At 42.6% G+C, this 16,769-nt stretch overlaps 1 protein-coding gene across 1 annotated transcript in view; it reads right to left on the bottom strand.

The window, feature by feature from the left end:
• Positions 1-16,769, bottom strand: part of LOC126106730 (uncharacterized) — a 143,239-nt gene that overhangs the window by 114,898 nt on the left and 11,572 nt on the right. Inside the window, exons 3-6 of the mRNA XM_049913108.1 lie at positions 15,774-15,958; positions 15,581-15,707; positions 12,787-13,974; positions 1,988-4,703 (exon numbers count right to left, since the gene is read on the bottom strand). Of these exons, the coding sequence (XP_049769065.1) occupies positions 1,988-4,703; positions 12,787-13,974; positions 15,581-15,707; positions 15,774-15,958 (4,216 nt within the window). The remainder of the gene's footprint in view (positions 1-1,987; positions 4,704-12,786; positions 13,975-15,580; positions 15,708-15,773; positions 15,959-16,769) is intronic.

Here is a 16,769-nt window from a genome sequence, read left to right as displayed (position 1 = left end):
AGGGCAACGAAGATAGAGCAAAGGATTCAAGACAGAACTGGACATCTAATAGCGGAAAGAAAGATGGTAAAGCAACACTGTGAACAAGCAAAGATCAAGAAGTGCTTCAAATAGCTAAATGAAAATATACCGAAATAGACCGCTGAGACAAAAGCGGTTGAGAGAAAGAGAGAGAGAGAGAGAGAGAGAGAGAGAGAGAATGAATGTGTGTGTGGGTGTGTGTGTGTGGGGGGGGGGGGGGGGACATTCTATTGTATGAAATCACTGCTGGAAGAAGCCTGACAGTTGAAGCACTGTTCTAGATTGAAGAATCTCCAAATCGGCACTGTTGTAGAAACCAATGGATGGATTCAGGAATAGATTAAGACCTTGTAAAACCTGAAAAACTATTGCAAAGATCTTCAATGGAAGAATATGAACTGGACAGAAGCCGAAAACTTAAACAACTGATCGAGTTTACTGGAGGAAAACTTTTGCCTAGTATGCTACCTAGCACTGGAGGAACTAACTCCAAGTCTAGTGTGGTTTACACCTTTCGAATGATCAAAGGTGAGTTTTTTGCTATAAAACCAGTTTACAAAACTAGATAAATACTAATGGTACATGCATAATGAGATTTTGATTTCCTTGCCCAATTAAGTTAGGATCAGTAAGCTGATCGTTGGCACGCCAAGTAAAATACAGCCGTTAAAATTCTCTTATTTTTTAATATTACCCTTAAAAAGGTATGCTTTCAAACAGTAATTAATTTTGTCAGAATGATGTAGTCAATTTAATAACTAGTAACGTGTAACAGAAATAACACCACATGTAAAGTTTTTGTTACCACATCACTGTACTGCCATTTGACACACCATGAAAATAATGTTGTTTAACATCATCTAGAATTGTGGCCAGCAACCAAAGATGTCAACAAGGGGATAATTTCATAGCCAAATTGCAACAATAAGAGCATTGCTGAAGAACAATTAAGGTCAGAAAGCAGAAATGGGGCTGGTTCTAGAATTAGCCAACCACAAAAACAAGGCCACTTCCAATCCAATGCTAGTACCTAGGGCTGTTTTTGAACACCACAACTCTTAACTGTTTGAACAGTTTACATCCCAGTTCAGGAAATCTTGGGTTTTGTTCAATCTTTTAATCAGCCAGCAATCTAGAGACTTTTGTTCACACTATCACAATGACCTATCTTAAGGTTAAACATTTTTAATGAAGTGTGGATTTTAATAATAGAAATAACTGTGAAATAGGGACTGAAGTATCTTTCAAGGTGCAGATCATGCATAACAACTGAAACTAATACATAAATAAAAGACTGCAATCATGATTTCTCAAATTCCCAAGCTTTCACTGTCCTACAATCTAGTGACGTCTAATGGTACTATCTCCAAGATGGGTCATGCCACTGTAATTAATTCTCGCAATAAGCATTATAGTCACCTTGTTACGATACATTTAGTTTGTCCAGCATTTAATATTTGATTAATTGTCTTGATTGTTTTATCTTAATGTTGAAGTCTTGTTTTCAGACAAGTGAATAGGGATTGAATTCTCATTTGCAACCTGTTTAGTCAATCATTACCGTCTCTCAAGAGCAAATAAAACATTATACTGGGTTCAGTCAGCTTTGCCTGCTACCTTTACTTAAAAATTAGCGTAAATGTTTATACATGCATACATACATACATACATATCAGTATTGTATGAGAACTCTTCTTGCAAATTTGTTCAAACATGCACTAACAGTGGCACGAAAGTGCAGTAGTAAACATTCATGACTGACATGTGCTATAACATCAGAATCAACTGTTATGTGAAACATTCAATCATAGCATCAATAATAATAATAATAATAATAATAATAATAATAATAATAAACTCTGCTGAAATGACTAGCTGAATACCAGAAACCTATCTAATAGCAGCAAAATAACAGACTTTACAACAGTTCTGAGATTTGTTTTTATGACTGTAGAACACATTTTACCTTGCTCCGTTCCAGGTTCCGTGGTCGGTGCTGCGTTGCAAGTTACGGAACCAAAAGAAGCCAGCTCACCAGTTCGACACGATGATAGGGCCTCTATGTCCATAAACAGATCATCCGTCTTTATTGTCCCATCTCGCAACGTACTTTCCGCAGGAAGCTCCATGGACACATCCTCTGCAATGTTGTCCTCCACACCCGCTGCACTCATGAGTGTCGCAGGTTCCACAGATTCACTTTCTGGAATACTCTTTTCCTCGACCACATCCATTCCTACCTCCCCTATAGTGTCCGAGGCACTTTCCGCACAGCTAGCATCTTGCTGCTCACATTTACTAAAGGAAAATGCATTATTAATTTCAACTTCAGACGGAGTCAAATCTGAGACCTGTCCCTCTACTGATGTGAGCGAGTTTTCTGTGTCAGTGATACTGTCTGTTATGTCCCCACAAGCTTCCACACCAACCATATCAGTTGTAACTGTATTCGCAAAGGTATCCATCGATTCTTCAATAACTTCAGGTGGGACACTTCCCGGCCCCGGAACGACAGCTTCATCTCTGCTGGCAATTGAGGCCTCGTCTCCACTTTCCTTACTGCCCGAGGACTCACTAGCTGCCAAATCTGCAGTAGTGGTAGTTCTCACCCGATCAAATTCTACTTCCACTTCTGCAGGTAAAGCTTCCGCACCGGATGTCGGTGTGGGATGTTCTATGATCTGAGCTGCTTGTACAGGCTCTTTTTTACTAGGAACAGGCACATCACTTTCTGCTATCAGGTAGTTAGTTATACACATGTTTGCAACAGGAAAGTCTCCCTGTACTCTGCTCGCACTGCCGTGAGCAGCCCTGTCGCCAGATTCGGCCCAGACACCAGTAATTTTTCTACTGGTCGAATTGACCGCAGACGATTTTTGCACCTTCTGAAGCAGTCGCAACCTCGCCCCTTCACTGAGGCTTCGCTTCCTGTGCAGTCTCATTTGTCCCGACCTGTCCTTGTACAGCAGCCTCTGCTTATTACAAGGATCCAAACTGCGCCGTCGATTAATACGCTTAACTGCCGCTCGATTCTGAAACCTGGAGTGCTGAGTAAATTTCATAAAACTATTAGCAGGTCTCACAGGGACAGTATAAGCTGGTAGGGCATTTCCTTTTGCAGTCACATCATCTACTGTCCTCACAACAGTACTACTGACTGGTACAGCAGGTAGCACACAGGAGATTTTGTTTTCTGTTGAGACAGTTCTAGCATTTTCCCCAGTAATAGACAGTAGGGTGCTTCCTTTGGTCATCACATCATCTACTATACTCACAACAGTGCTACTGACTGGTCTAGCAGGCGGCAACCTAGAGAGACTGCTTTCTTTCGGCACTGTCCTAACATTTTCCGCACTGTCACTTTCAGTCCTGTCACACGTTTGTTCCAAATTAGGCCCCTTTGACACGGGGCCACTTGTCCCGACATCACATTTAGTTGCGGTCGGTGTGACTGCACTATCGAAATTACATTTGGCAGGGCTAGAACTTAGCCTTTCTGATGTGAGATTCTGTTTTACTTCTGGAGTTTTCAAAGCTGCACCTTCATTAGTGTCAATACTCTTCTTCTCCACTATTTCCACAACAGTTTCACTTTGTACTGTCTCAACTTTATCATTAGTTGACTGTGTTGTCTGAGCATTATTGGCAGAATCAGCATTGGAGATTGGTGGGAGTTCAGTACATGCCATGTTCGTGACTGGAGGAAGTTCAGTACTGGAAGAATCTTTGGTATCATTAGCACAAGACGACACTCCTACGCTGTCACACACACTCTCACTACTTGCAGTCTTAATAGGTGAGTCTATAACATTATTATTCACAGGAGAATTTTCACAATTACTCTTTTCAGTCTCTTTCACCTCCATCTTTGGGGAGTGATCACACAGCACATCCATTCTTTCAACCTCCATCTTTTGGGAGTTATCACATACCACATCCATATTTACACAGTCTTCTCTAACATCACTCACTAAAGGCACATCAGCTTCTTTCATTACAATGTCCTCCACTTCTTTCACTACTACATCTTCCTTTTCTTTTACTACTACAGCTTCCACATCTTTGGTTGCAGCACCAGCCTCAGCCGCTGAATTTGCACAGCTTCTCTCGCTGTCATCTTTGGTATCAGTAACTTTATTACAAAACACAGTCTCTTTCTTCTCCAATTTTAAGGAACTTTCATCAGTAGCGTATTTGGCTTCTTTACTGCAAGACAACTTGCAGTCACACAACTCTTTGGCAGTAGCATTAACTTTTTTCACTAACAATTTCCCGGTATCTAGCGAGTCCTCCAGTTTTACTTTACACGAGTCGGCATGCAGCTTGCTCTGCTTGCATACATCCTTAAGGCACAGGTGATCAGACTCTTTAGAACTTTTCAGACTAACATGACTCTGATCTTCCACATCATTAACCAAGTTTTTAAGTTTGTATTTGGAGCCAGTGTCATCTTTTAGTTCTTTAATGTCAGCTTTGCTCTCCTTCGAAAGCTTCGATAGCTTATTCTTCAACTGGTCTATAAGCGGTTTCCCCGGTGATAAATCACCATTTACGAGTTTTTCACTTTTGGTTTCCAACACGCTGTCTGGAAGGTCTGTTTTTAGTTTGACAACTGTCTTCGGCACCTGTTTGCTATCAGCAGCCTCCTCTGTCTTCTTCACTGTAGTTCTGCTCTCCGGTTTCTGAAATGTGGGAAGATAAACGAATTAGCACTGACTGGTTAAATATTGCAATATGCTATTTTACCTCTCCACCAATTACAAAAGGCTTTTAATCCCTCATTATGTAAAAGTGCGTATCTGTAGCATTAAGCCAACGATATATACATAAAGTTACCAATAAAGTATTATAACAAGAGCAGAGTTCAAATAAAACTGCAAAGGTTAGCACAAAAATTTGCACCAAAATGCAACTTCAGAAACAATTTTTGTAACTCTAAAATACACAATTAGCAAAGAAAGCTGGCAGGGCAAAGGAATATCAACAGCACCAAAGGACCTAAATTACCCAAGACTCCCAGGTGACATCTTTACAGATAGTTCAGGTAACAATATATTCTCACATATTATAGGTTCATAGCGATTAATATTTTTGCTCAGGAATTAGAACATAGCTATTACTGTAGATACTTGTTACATTAAACCAAAGATGTCCAGTGAATATAAACACATTACTGCACATAAACAAAAACTGAAGGCTATTGTATCCCTCGTATGGAACTGTAAAACTAAAACAATGTGCATACAAAATATATAGTGTAAAATATTTCACATAGAGAAAATTCAAGATTGTAAGTTGCTATTTATTTGCACTTAACTGCTGTCAACTCTAATATTGTTGAAATACATATAATATGCTACTGCATACAGTTTATAGAACAAATGGCTTTATGTAAGACTTTCAGAATGGTCGTAGCCACACATCATAGATTATAATAATGGAATTCCTAGACAATGCAGTGTGGAAAATAAGGAAAGAAAAGGCTATGGCTGAGTGGTTGCCTTTTCCTATTTCATGTATGTACATGTATACACATTACTAAATTAAAGTCTGCTGCAACATTTTCCTGTCGGTGTGTGGAGGCTCATCTCAGGAACTATTGTAGGGATTTTGTTAAGTTTTTCACTAACAGATAATACTGTTTCTCAAGGAAGGTCTGCGTACATAATTTATCTGCAATGCCAAACATGTCACCCAGCAGTAGATACTTAGTGCTACCCACGTGAAGCAAGGGTAGGTTGCTAGTAACACGTATAACAGTAAAGATATTACTAACTGCAATCATAGTGTAACCACAGGGGCTGAAAAATGGGAACACTGTGAGAAATGTCTGAACATAAATACAGATGCTAACCAAGCCTGCAGGTTGCACTGTTGGACCTGAATGTGAATGCTACCTTTGTGATGTACTCAATATGTTGCAAGTGTCAGTCATGATCAGAACACTGTTCTGTGTAGTTGCAAGTGCAATATATTGGAGCTAAGTCAACTTGAACATGGGCAAATTTCTGGCGGTCGTATGGTGGGTGCTTCCATAATCAAAGTAGCTGAAGTGTTTTGTGCTTCAAGAGGCACCATATTGAAGATTTATACGGCTCACAGGGAACGTGGATAAACATCATCTGTTATGTGACAATGTGGAAGGAAGTACATGTCGAGTGAGTGGAATGGACGACCACTGAAGAGGATTATGATTAAAACTAAGAGGATGACAACTGTTGAAGTCACCACAGAACTGAATGTCACACTCATGAACCATGTCAGCACCAAAATGACACGAAGGGAACTCAATAAGTAGGGCATTGCGAGGCGAGCTGTGATTCCAAAACCACTCAGCAGCTATGTAAATTCCCATAACAGGAAAACGTGGTGCCAAACCAAAAAAATCTGGACTTTGGGGAAATGGAAGGAAGTAACTTGGTCAGATTGGTCACGATTCACACTATTTCCAACTTTTGGTTGAGTTTACATTCGAAAAGTGAAAAATATGGTGGGAGTTACTGATGATTTGGCCAGCCACATCACGGTATTCCATGGGCCTCAAAGTTACTCTACAAGGTTGCATTACTAGTACAGGTTATGTGACTATTTTGAATGATCAGGCGAAAGGCTGAAGAACGGAGTGTCTGAAAAAGATCTATATGCAAAACTGCTGTAGCGAAGTTCTTGGAGAATGTAAATACTATAGGATTATGAAAGACCACTTACTGAAAAGCAGAAGCATTGAGTTGTCAACAGGCACACACAAAAGAAGGCAAACTTGCTGGCTCTTAGAGTTATCCTTTGATGAGCTGGAGCGCGCATGCGCACATACAAGTATGCCCCTATGTAGTATCTCTCTCTCTCTCTCACACACACACACACACACACACACACACACACACACACACACACACACAAAAGTATGCCCCTATACAATATGGCTAGACTGGCAGTGCCATTGTTATTTTGCAGCAGATGTACTGGTTGTGGTGGGGGTGGGGTGGGGTGGGGAAAAAGAGAGGGAGGCAGGGAGAGGGACTGCGGGTGGATGGCTTGTGGCTTGGAGGGAATCCGGTTTGCAGCCTAGGAATGCAGGAGGGAGGGGATGTAGGTATAGTTTTAGCAGCAGGTGGGAAGAAGCACATGCTTAAGGTGACATGAATTGCAAGGAAGTGATGGGATGGAGGAAGGGGAAAGCTAATGGGAACAGTTGGTTACTTGAGATTGAGGCCAGGATGAGTAAGGGAATGGAACATGTGTTTTAAGGATAACTCCCTTATGTGTAGTTCAGAGAAAATCGTGGTTGAGGGAAGGATCCAGACGGCTAAAGCTGTGAAGCAGCCATTGAAATTGAGCTTGTTGTGCCCAGCTGCACGTTGTGCAACTAGGTGGTCGACTTTGTTCTTGACAACAGTTCAGCAGTGGCCAATCATCCTGCTGTACAGCTGGGTGGTAGTCATACCAACATAAAAGACTGTGCAGTGTTTGCAGCAGAGTTGGTATATGACATGGCTGTTTTCACAGGTGACCTGGCCTCTGTTGTTATATGGTAAGCCTGTGACAGGACTGGCCTTCTTGAGGGAACCTTCCTAGCCCCTTGAAACTCCCCAAGTCAAGTTCAGGTTCACTGATGATATCTTCATGATATGGACTCAGGCCCATGACACCCTATCCACATTCATTTACAACCTCAAAACCTTTTCTCCAATCAGCTTCACCAGGTCCTCCTCCACCCAAGATGCCACCTTCCTGGATATTGCCCTCCACTTCACTGATGGCTCCACCCACACCTCTGTCCACATTAAACCCACTAACTACCAACATTAGCTGCATTTCGACAGATGCTATCCCTACCACATCAAAAAATCCCTCCTGTACTGCCTAGTCACCCGCAGGTGATGTATCTGCAGTGATGAAAACTCCCTTGGCCAGTATGCTGAACTTCTCAGAAAGGCCTTAACAGACACGCAATACCCTCCAAACCTAGTACTCACATGCCACAAACCCTCCCACCACCCCCTAGAATCTGCTACGAAGGAGTGCCCTCCTTGTCACCTAACATCACCCTGGACTGGAACAATTGAACCATATCCTTCGCCCAGGTTATTATTCACTCCCATCCTGCCCTGGCATGACAGACATCCTACCCAAGATTCTTCCTGACCCTCCTAACAACCTGCACAAAATTTTAGTTTGTCCCTATGCCACTTCCACTCCCAACCCTTTGCCACATGGAGCATACCCCTGTGGTAGACCAAAGTGCCAGACCTGCCCAATCCATGCACCCAGTACCTTCTACTCCAGTCCTGTCACAGGCTTATTCTATTCCAACAGAGGCTGGGCCACCTATGAGATCAGCCATGTCATATACCAACTCTGTTGCAAACACTGCACAGCCTTTTATGTTGGTATAACTACCACCCAGCTATCCACCAAGATGACTCATCATCACCAGACTGTTTCCAAGAACAAAGTCGACTGCCTAGTGGAACAAGGTGCAGCTGAGTACAATATGCTCAATTTCAATGGCTGCTTCACAATCTGAGCCATCTGAATCCCTCCCTCCACCACCATCTCTGAACTACACAGACGGCCGTTATCCTTACAACTCGTCCTGCACTCCCATAATCATCTTGTCCTCAATCTTAGGTAATCCACTCTCCCTGCACCGTTTCCCCTTCCTTCATCCTGTAACCCCTTGCCAGTTCATGGCCTCGTATCACCTTCATCATGTGTCACTTCCCACCGGCCACTACAACTACACCTGCCACCCCTACCTCCTGCATTCCTACCTCCCTCCCGCATTCCTAGCCAGAAAATTGGCCTCCCTCTGAGCTGCTAGCCACTCACCTCCAGTCCCTCTTCCTGTCTCCCACTTCCCTTTCCTTCTACCCATCCTATCAGATACTACCCCCACCACAACCAACCCACCTGCCATAAAATAACATTTGCACTCAGCATCACATAGGGGTACAGGTGTGTGTGTGTGTGTGTGTGTGTGTGTGTGTGTGTGTGTGTGTCTACCAACCCACCTGCCATAAAATAACATTTGCACACTCACTGACTTGGGTTCGTAATCAAGTACTAGTTTCTGAAGGACAATATCTTTAACTTTGAATGTTACCTTTACTTAAAAATCAGATGTATGTAAACGGCACCCATACTTGCATGAGAACTATTATTGCAAACCTTTTCAAATACAACAAAAGTTTTTGAGTGATATAATTTATCGCTACAGTATTTCCCCCTGCGTTTCATAAAAATGCCAATTTTTTAGCAGACCATCAGACTGTTGCAGCGGCTAGTTCATAGTTTCTCGAGTATCCTTTGCACTAGTGCCACGAGTCAACTGTCGCATGATTGTGTAACGTTAATACTGTATCGAACACATCGGCGCATCGGGAAATATCATCATCATCATCATCATCATTTAAGACTGATTATGCCTTTCAGCGTTCAGTCTGGAGCATAGCTCCCCTTATACAGTTCCTCCATGATCCCCTATTCGGTGCTAACATTGGTGCCTCTTCTGATGTTAAACCTATTACTTCAAAATCATTCTTAACCGAATCCAGGTACCTTGTCCTCGGTCTGCCCCGACTCCTCCTACCCTCTACTGCTGAATCCATGAGTCTCTTGGGTAACCTCGCTTCTCCCATGCGTGTAACATGACCCCACCATCTAAGCCTGTTCACCCTGACTGCTACATCTATAGAGTTCATTCCCAGTTTTTCTTTGATTTCCTCATTTGGGACACCCTCCTGCCATTGTTCCCATCTACTAGTACCTGCAATCATCCTAGCTACTTTCATATCCGTAACCTCAACCTTGTTGATAAGGTAACCTGAATCCACCCAGCTTTCACTCCCATACAACAAGGTTGGTCGAAAGATTGAACGGTGCACAGATAACTTAGTCTCGGTACTGACTTCCTTCTTGCAGAAGAGAGTAGATCATAGCTGAGCGCTCACTGCATTAGTTTGCTACACCTCACTTCCAGTTCTTTCACTATGTTGCCATCCTGTGAGAATATGCATCCTAAGTACTTGAAACCGTCCACCTGTTCTAACTTTGTTCCTCCTATTTGGCACTCAATCCATTTATATTTCTTTCCCACTGACATTACTTTCGTTTTGGAGATGCTAATCTTCATACCATAGTCCTTACATTTCTGATCTAGCTCTGAAATATTACTTTGCAAACTTTCAATCGAATCTGCCATCACAACTAAGTCATCCGCATATGCAAGACTGCTTATTTTGTGTTCACATATCTTAATCTCACCCAGCCAGTGTATTGTTTTCAACATATGATCCATAAATAATATGAACAACAGTGGAGACAGGTTGCAGCCTTGTCTTACCCCTGCAACTACTCTGAACCATGAACTCAATTTACTGTCAACTCTAACTGCTGCCTGACTATCCATGTAAAGACCTTTAATTGCTTGCAAAAGTTTGCCTCCTATTCCATAATCTTGTAGAACAGACAATAACTTCCTCCTAGGAACCTGGTCATATGCCTTTCTTAGATTTATAAAGCATAGATACAATTCCCTGTTCCACTCATAACACTTCTCCATTATTTGCCGTAAGCAAATAATGGTCCTGACAACCTCTAAGAGGCCTAAACCCACACTGATTTTCATCCAATTGGTCCTCAACTAATACTCGCACTTTCCTTTCAACAATACCTGAGAAGATTTTACCCACAACGCTGATTAAAGAGATACCTCTGTAGTTGTTACAATCTTTTCTGTTTCCATGTTTAAAGATTGGTGTGATTACTGCTTTTGTCCAGTCTGATGGAACCTGTCCCGACTCCCAGGCCATTTCAATTATCCTGTGTAGCCATTTAAGACCTGACATTCCACTGTATTTGATGAGTTCCGACTTAATTTCATCCACCCCAGCCGCTTTATTGTACTGCAATCTATTGACCATTTTTTTCCACTTCCTCAAATGTGATCCTATTTCCATCATCATTCCTATCCCATTTTACCTCGAAATCTGAAACATTACTGATCGCATTTTCACCTACATTGAGCAACTCTTCAAAATATTCCCTCCATCTGCCAAAGGCATCCACAGGATTCACCAGCAGTTTTCCTGACCTGTCCAAAATACTTGTCATTTCCTTCTTACCTCCCTTTCGAAGACTGCTAATTACACTCCAGAATGGTTTTCCAGCAGCTTGACCCATAGTCTCCAACCTGTTTCCAAAGTCTTCCCATGATTTCTTCTTGGATGCTGCAATTATCTGTATGGCTTTGTTTCTTTCTTCAACATAACTTTCTCTGTCTATCTGGGTTCTGGTATGTAGCCATTTTTGATACGCCTTCTTTTTCCTTTTACAGGCTGCCTTGACTGTATCATTCCACCAAGCTGTTTGCTTCATCCTACTTTTACACACTACTGTTCCAAGACATTCTTTAGCCACTTCTAGTACTGTGTCCCTGTACCTTGTCCATTCCTTTTCCAATGACTGTAAGTGACTACATTCAACTAACTGGTACCTTTCTGAGATCGCTGTTATGTACTTGTGCCTGATTTCCTTATCCTGAAGTTTCTCCACTCTTATCCTCCTACATATGGACCTGACCTCCTGCACTTTCGGCCCCACAATCCCAATTTCACTGCAGATTAAATAATGATCAGTGTCATCAAAGAATCCCCTGAATACACGTGTGTCCCTCACAGCCTTCCTGATCTGTTATTATATAGTCAATGACAGATCTGGTTCCCAAGTATACCGGTGAATGTTCTTATGTTTAAAAAAGGAGTTTGTGATTACTAAGCCCATACTGGCACAGAAATCCAAGAGTTGTTTCCTGTTCCTGTTGGCCTCCATATCCTCTCCAAATTTACCCATAACCTTTTCATACCCTTCTGTTCGATTTCCAATCCTGGCGGGAAATCTCAAGCCTACTGAAATGAAAGCGTTGTCTCCTAAGCCCTACCCTTCCAAATTCTTCAAAATAAATTGTTACAAAAACTCAACAGCCAAAGCGTCATCTGTAAATGTAAGATGCCCCTGATATTAATCTACGAAACAAAGTAAAAACATTGACCTCAGCAGCAATAAATTGATCTGCGAACATAGAATGAACCCATATTATTCAAATGACGACTTTGGGAAAAAAATCTCATCTTATATATCTTGGTATACGTCTGCTTGTGTCTGTGTGTGTGTGTGTGTGTGTGTGCGCGCGCACGCGCACAGGTGTATACCCGTCCTTTTTCCCCCCTAAGGTAAGTCTTTCCGCTCCCGGGATTGGAATGACTCCTTACCCTCTCCCTTAAAACCCAAATCCTTTCGTCTTTCCCTCTCCTTCCCTCTTTCCTGACGAGGCAACCGTTGGTTGCGAAAGCTAGAATTTTGTGTGTATGTTTGTGTTTGTCTGTGTGTCTATCGACGTGCCAGCGCTTTCGTTTGGTAAGTCACATCATCTTTGTTTTTAGATATATCATCTTATAATCTGGTACATATGGTATATATCAGATGTTCAGTTCACACTTGGTGAGCATATTACATTCCAATGAAAATAACTCTGTGACTGACAGACATCTGTGGTGGGAAACTGAGTCGCTGACCCATGACACATTGCATGACTGACAGATGGTGTAGTGTGACAACTATGTTAAATTTTTCTACTTTTAAGTGTGCCTAGAGGCCATACTAGAATTTTGCATCCAGGTAGGCTCTGGCCAGCCATTAATTTTAAGTTCACATTAAAAAAAGCTTTGAACACATGTACAAAAGATTACTGGAATATTAACTGACCTCTGGAGAAGTACTGGGGGTCCGCCTGACTGCCCGCATAGGTGTGGCAGCTCTGACGAATGGCCGGCCGCGAGCCCTCTTGATGACTGCCGATAGCCCTGCCCTCTTGATTACACCCGACGGACCTGCTCTCACAAGCCGCTGCCTGCCGAGCCCGCCCATCGCCGCGGTTGACACTGAAGACATCCGCTTCCTCTTGGCCGCCCTCTCCCCGATCTCTAGGCCACCTGTCTTGCTGGCCTTCTTCTTTCGTGTTAAGCGAGAACCCAGCGGCACGGCAGTACCGCCGAGGGGAACTCCCAGGCCCTCCGAGACTTCCAGCCGCCGGATGGCCAGCTTCTTTGTCGGCTCCACGTGGCTCCGTGAGAATTTTGGCCGAGGGGTGTCCGGTCGGGGCATGCCTGGCCGTACACGCCCCTCAGGCGGGAAGCTCGGCTCGCCTGGCTCCCCTTCCGTGTCTGTATCCTGGACGCTCTCTGTCTTCCCACTTCCCGAGATGGCTTTCGTACTGGGGCTGCGTGATTTCACGGGTGAAATCGGTTTCATAGTGCTTGCGAACACGGGAGTGTTTTCCTTCTGTTTGCAGTTCACTGTAGGACCTGCAGTCTTCACATTAGTTGCTGATGACACACTTTTGAGAGGCTGTGGTTTCACTTCCTTTACTGCCACCGGTGTCTTTGGAGCATCTTTACCTTCTGTTTTAGCACTTGTTTCCTTTATTGCCATCGGTGACTTTGAAACATTTTTACTTTCTGTTTTAACATTTGCTTCCTTTACTGCCACCGCTTTCTTTGGAACACCTTTACTCTCCATTTTAGCACTTGCTTCCTTCACTACCATTGGTGTCCTTGGAACATCTTTACCTTCTGCTTTAACACTTGCTTCTTTTACTGCTACTGTTGTCTTTGAAACACTTTTACCTTCTGCTTTAGCACTCGCTTCCTTTACTGCCACCGGAGTCTTTGAAACACTTCTACCTTCTGATTTAGCACTTTCTTCCTTTGCTATCACTGGTGTCCTACCTTCTGTTTTAGGAGTCACTTCTCTTACTGTAGTTGGTGTCTTTGGAACATCTTTACTTTCTGTATTAGAGCTCACTTCCTTTACTGACACTGGTGTCTTTGAAACATTTTTACCTTCCGTTTTAGCACTTGACTTCTGGTCCAACAAATTTGAAGGTTTCTGCCCCTGCAAAAACAGAAAAAAAAAAGTTGGTGCCTAATGCATTTCTATTAACTTCTTGTAATGCGCATCCACAGCCTCCACAAATTCATTACATGACATCATGTTTCCACCTTCTATTGTAATTATTTTTATTTTGCTACTGCAATTTCAGCTTATGCATCGTAGTCAAGCATCTACAAATACATAGTATAACGTACCAAAAGTACAGAATGAAAGTATGTTCATCAAATTTTCACAAAATTCTAGCTTTCGCAACCAACGGTTGCTTCATCACGAAAGAGGGAAGAAGAGGGAAAGACGAAAGGATGTGGGTTTTAAGGGAGAGGGTAAGGAGTCATTCCAATCCTGGGAGCGGAAAGACTTACCTTAGGGGGAAAAAAGGACGGGTGTACACTGGCGCGCACACACACACACACACATATCCATCCATTTCCGCTCCCAGGATTGGAATGACTCCTTACCCTGTCCCTTAAAACCCACATCCTTTCGTCTTTCCCTCTCCTTCCCTTAGTTTTTATTGGTAAGTAAAAATACACAGTACGATTAGCCGAATAAACTGATGAAGACCTGTGATCCCCAGTTACTTAGGATAATTGATGCTCTATTTTAGCAAATCTCTAAGGCCTATGGTTTAAAGAGAGAGAGAGAGAGAGAGAGAGAGAGGGGCTAAAAAACACTTTTTCCATCACACCCTGCCAACATATTTATTTATTTTATTTTATGCATCTAGTTTTGTAGGACCAAACTGAGCAAATCTCCAAAGTCATGGAATGAGTTACATGAGATTGACATGTGACAAGTAATAACTGAGCAAATAAAATATCAATATAGCTCAGGAATTCACTTAATTTTTTCCCAGGAACCCCCTAACAGAATAAAAGGAGAGAGCCATAAGGAAATTTTTCAGTTTGAGGATTACCGCTAAGATTTTTAAAAAAAATATTGCAGTAGCTAATTGAAAATGGATGCATGAGAATACTGCACACCTTTCTGCACAACAGTCAAGGAGGTGTGATCCAAATGCAGATTAGACTTCTCCCTAATATTACACGAGTGAAAGCTGTTAATTCTTTGAATAAGCTCATATTGTTCATACCACATTAAAGAAAATCTATTCTGAGAGGTTGATGTCAGAATTCTCAGACTGCTGAACACAAGTCAACAAGAGGTTCATGAACTTCCACCACATGTTGCGTTTATGCCAGGTATCACATATGTAAGAAGGTACAGTCAGAAAATAGTAACACAGGAAAGATTTTTTTGTTTCATGTAAAATTTTAAGTACCACATACAACAAATTTGAACAGTTGCATAGGTGCAACAAACCTGTTAAGATTTGTTGTATTTGGTACTTACAACAGTACACAAAACAATGAATATTTTCTGGCTTATTATTTTCGGACTGCACTATACTCAGATACATTGGATGGATGTGGTAGAAAAAGTGTTTTTACTCATGTCAGATATGGTCATCACAGACTGAAAATAATTTCCTGATGTACAAGATTATGGTTCGCAACTGGAATAAAGATGTGAACACTTTCCTAGATCTCCGTGATATTTGCTGTGATTACGTCACAACTCATCAAATGGACAGTTTACTACTTACCTCACTTACAGTCTTTTTGGCAACTGTGCCACGGGACACAGGAGAATTGTTTTTATTGGCAGAGTCCTCCTTCGCTTTGACATTGTCAGTACACAGGTTGGAATTTGTGTCCACCGGCTTGTTGCAGCTGCAGCCGCCGGCCTTCGCTTGCAGCTGCGTGGCAGCGGCCTCTGCCGCCTTGCGCTCGGCTCGCATCTCACTGAACTTCTGCAGGATGGCAGTGGCCTTGCTGCGCTTGATCAATGCCGTGATCTTGCTCGAGATAGCGCGCCCCAGCACAGGGTCTGGTCCGTCCACCTCCACCCCGTCAGTACCCTCGGTGCCACCCGGGCAGCTGGCGGAGCCGCCTCCCACACTGTCGCTGTTGCGCCGCAGGAACTGGGATGGGAATCGAACGATATCAGGGGTTGCGTCTTGGGCAGTTCAGTCAAGAGGAGGCGCGGCCGACTCTGCTGCGGCGGCTCTGAGTTTGGAGCACTTTTCACCACTGGTGTTCCCGGCGGAGTCTGCGATGGTGTGGTATTTGCAGAAGTCGGTACGCTGGCACTTGATGTAGGACCGACCTAGAACAGAAGTGCAGTTTGCTTTTACTTCGATAACAACATAAGAAAAAATGAAATTAAAAGTCCTCTGGAAGAAAGGAAAACTTTGAGTGGCATTGTAATTCTGTCAGAGACAGTAAAAGACTTGGCAGAGGGAATTACATTTGGATATGATACACTAAGAACTAGTAGACGTGTTTTGGTATCTGGGCAGCATAATAATTGATAATGGCTGAAGTAGACATAGACTAATAACAGCAAGGAAACTTTTCCTTCAAAAGAATAATAAGTTAACATCAATTATAGGTTTAAGTATCAGGAAGACTTCTCTGAAACTTATATGAATGTTAATGTGGATGTTTAACAACAGATACAAGAAGAGAATTGAAGTTTCTAAACTGTGGCACTACAGATGATTGACAGACCGAGTAATTAATGGTAACAAGTAAAGCTGTCAACAACCCAAACCTTGGTACCATATTGAACACATGTTCAATATGGTATGTTTGTGACACAACTTTACACACACACACACACACACACACACACACACACACACACACACACACACACACAGAGAGAGAGAGAGAGAGAGAGAGAGAGAGAGAGAGAGAGAGAGAGGAGGGGGAGGGGGAGAGAGGGGGGAG

This window comes from Schistocerca cancellata, chromosome 10, assembly GCF_023864275.1.
Source record: "Schistocerca cancellata isolate TAMUIC-IGC-003103 chromosome 10, iqSchCanc2.1, whole genome shotgun sequence".
In the NCBI taxonomy this organism is placed as follows: Eukaryota; Metazoa; Arthropoda; class Insecta; order Orthoptera; family Acrididae; genus Schistocerca; species Schistocerca cancellata.
This window is presented reverse-complemented; position numbering and strand designations above follow the sequence as displayed.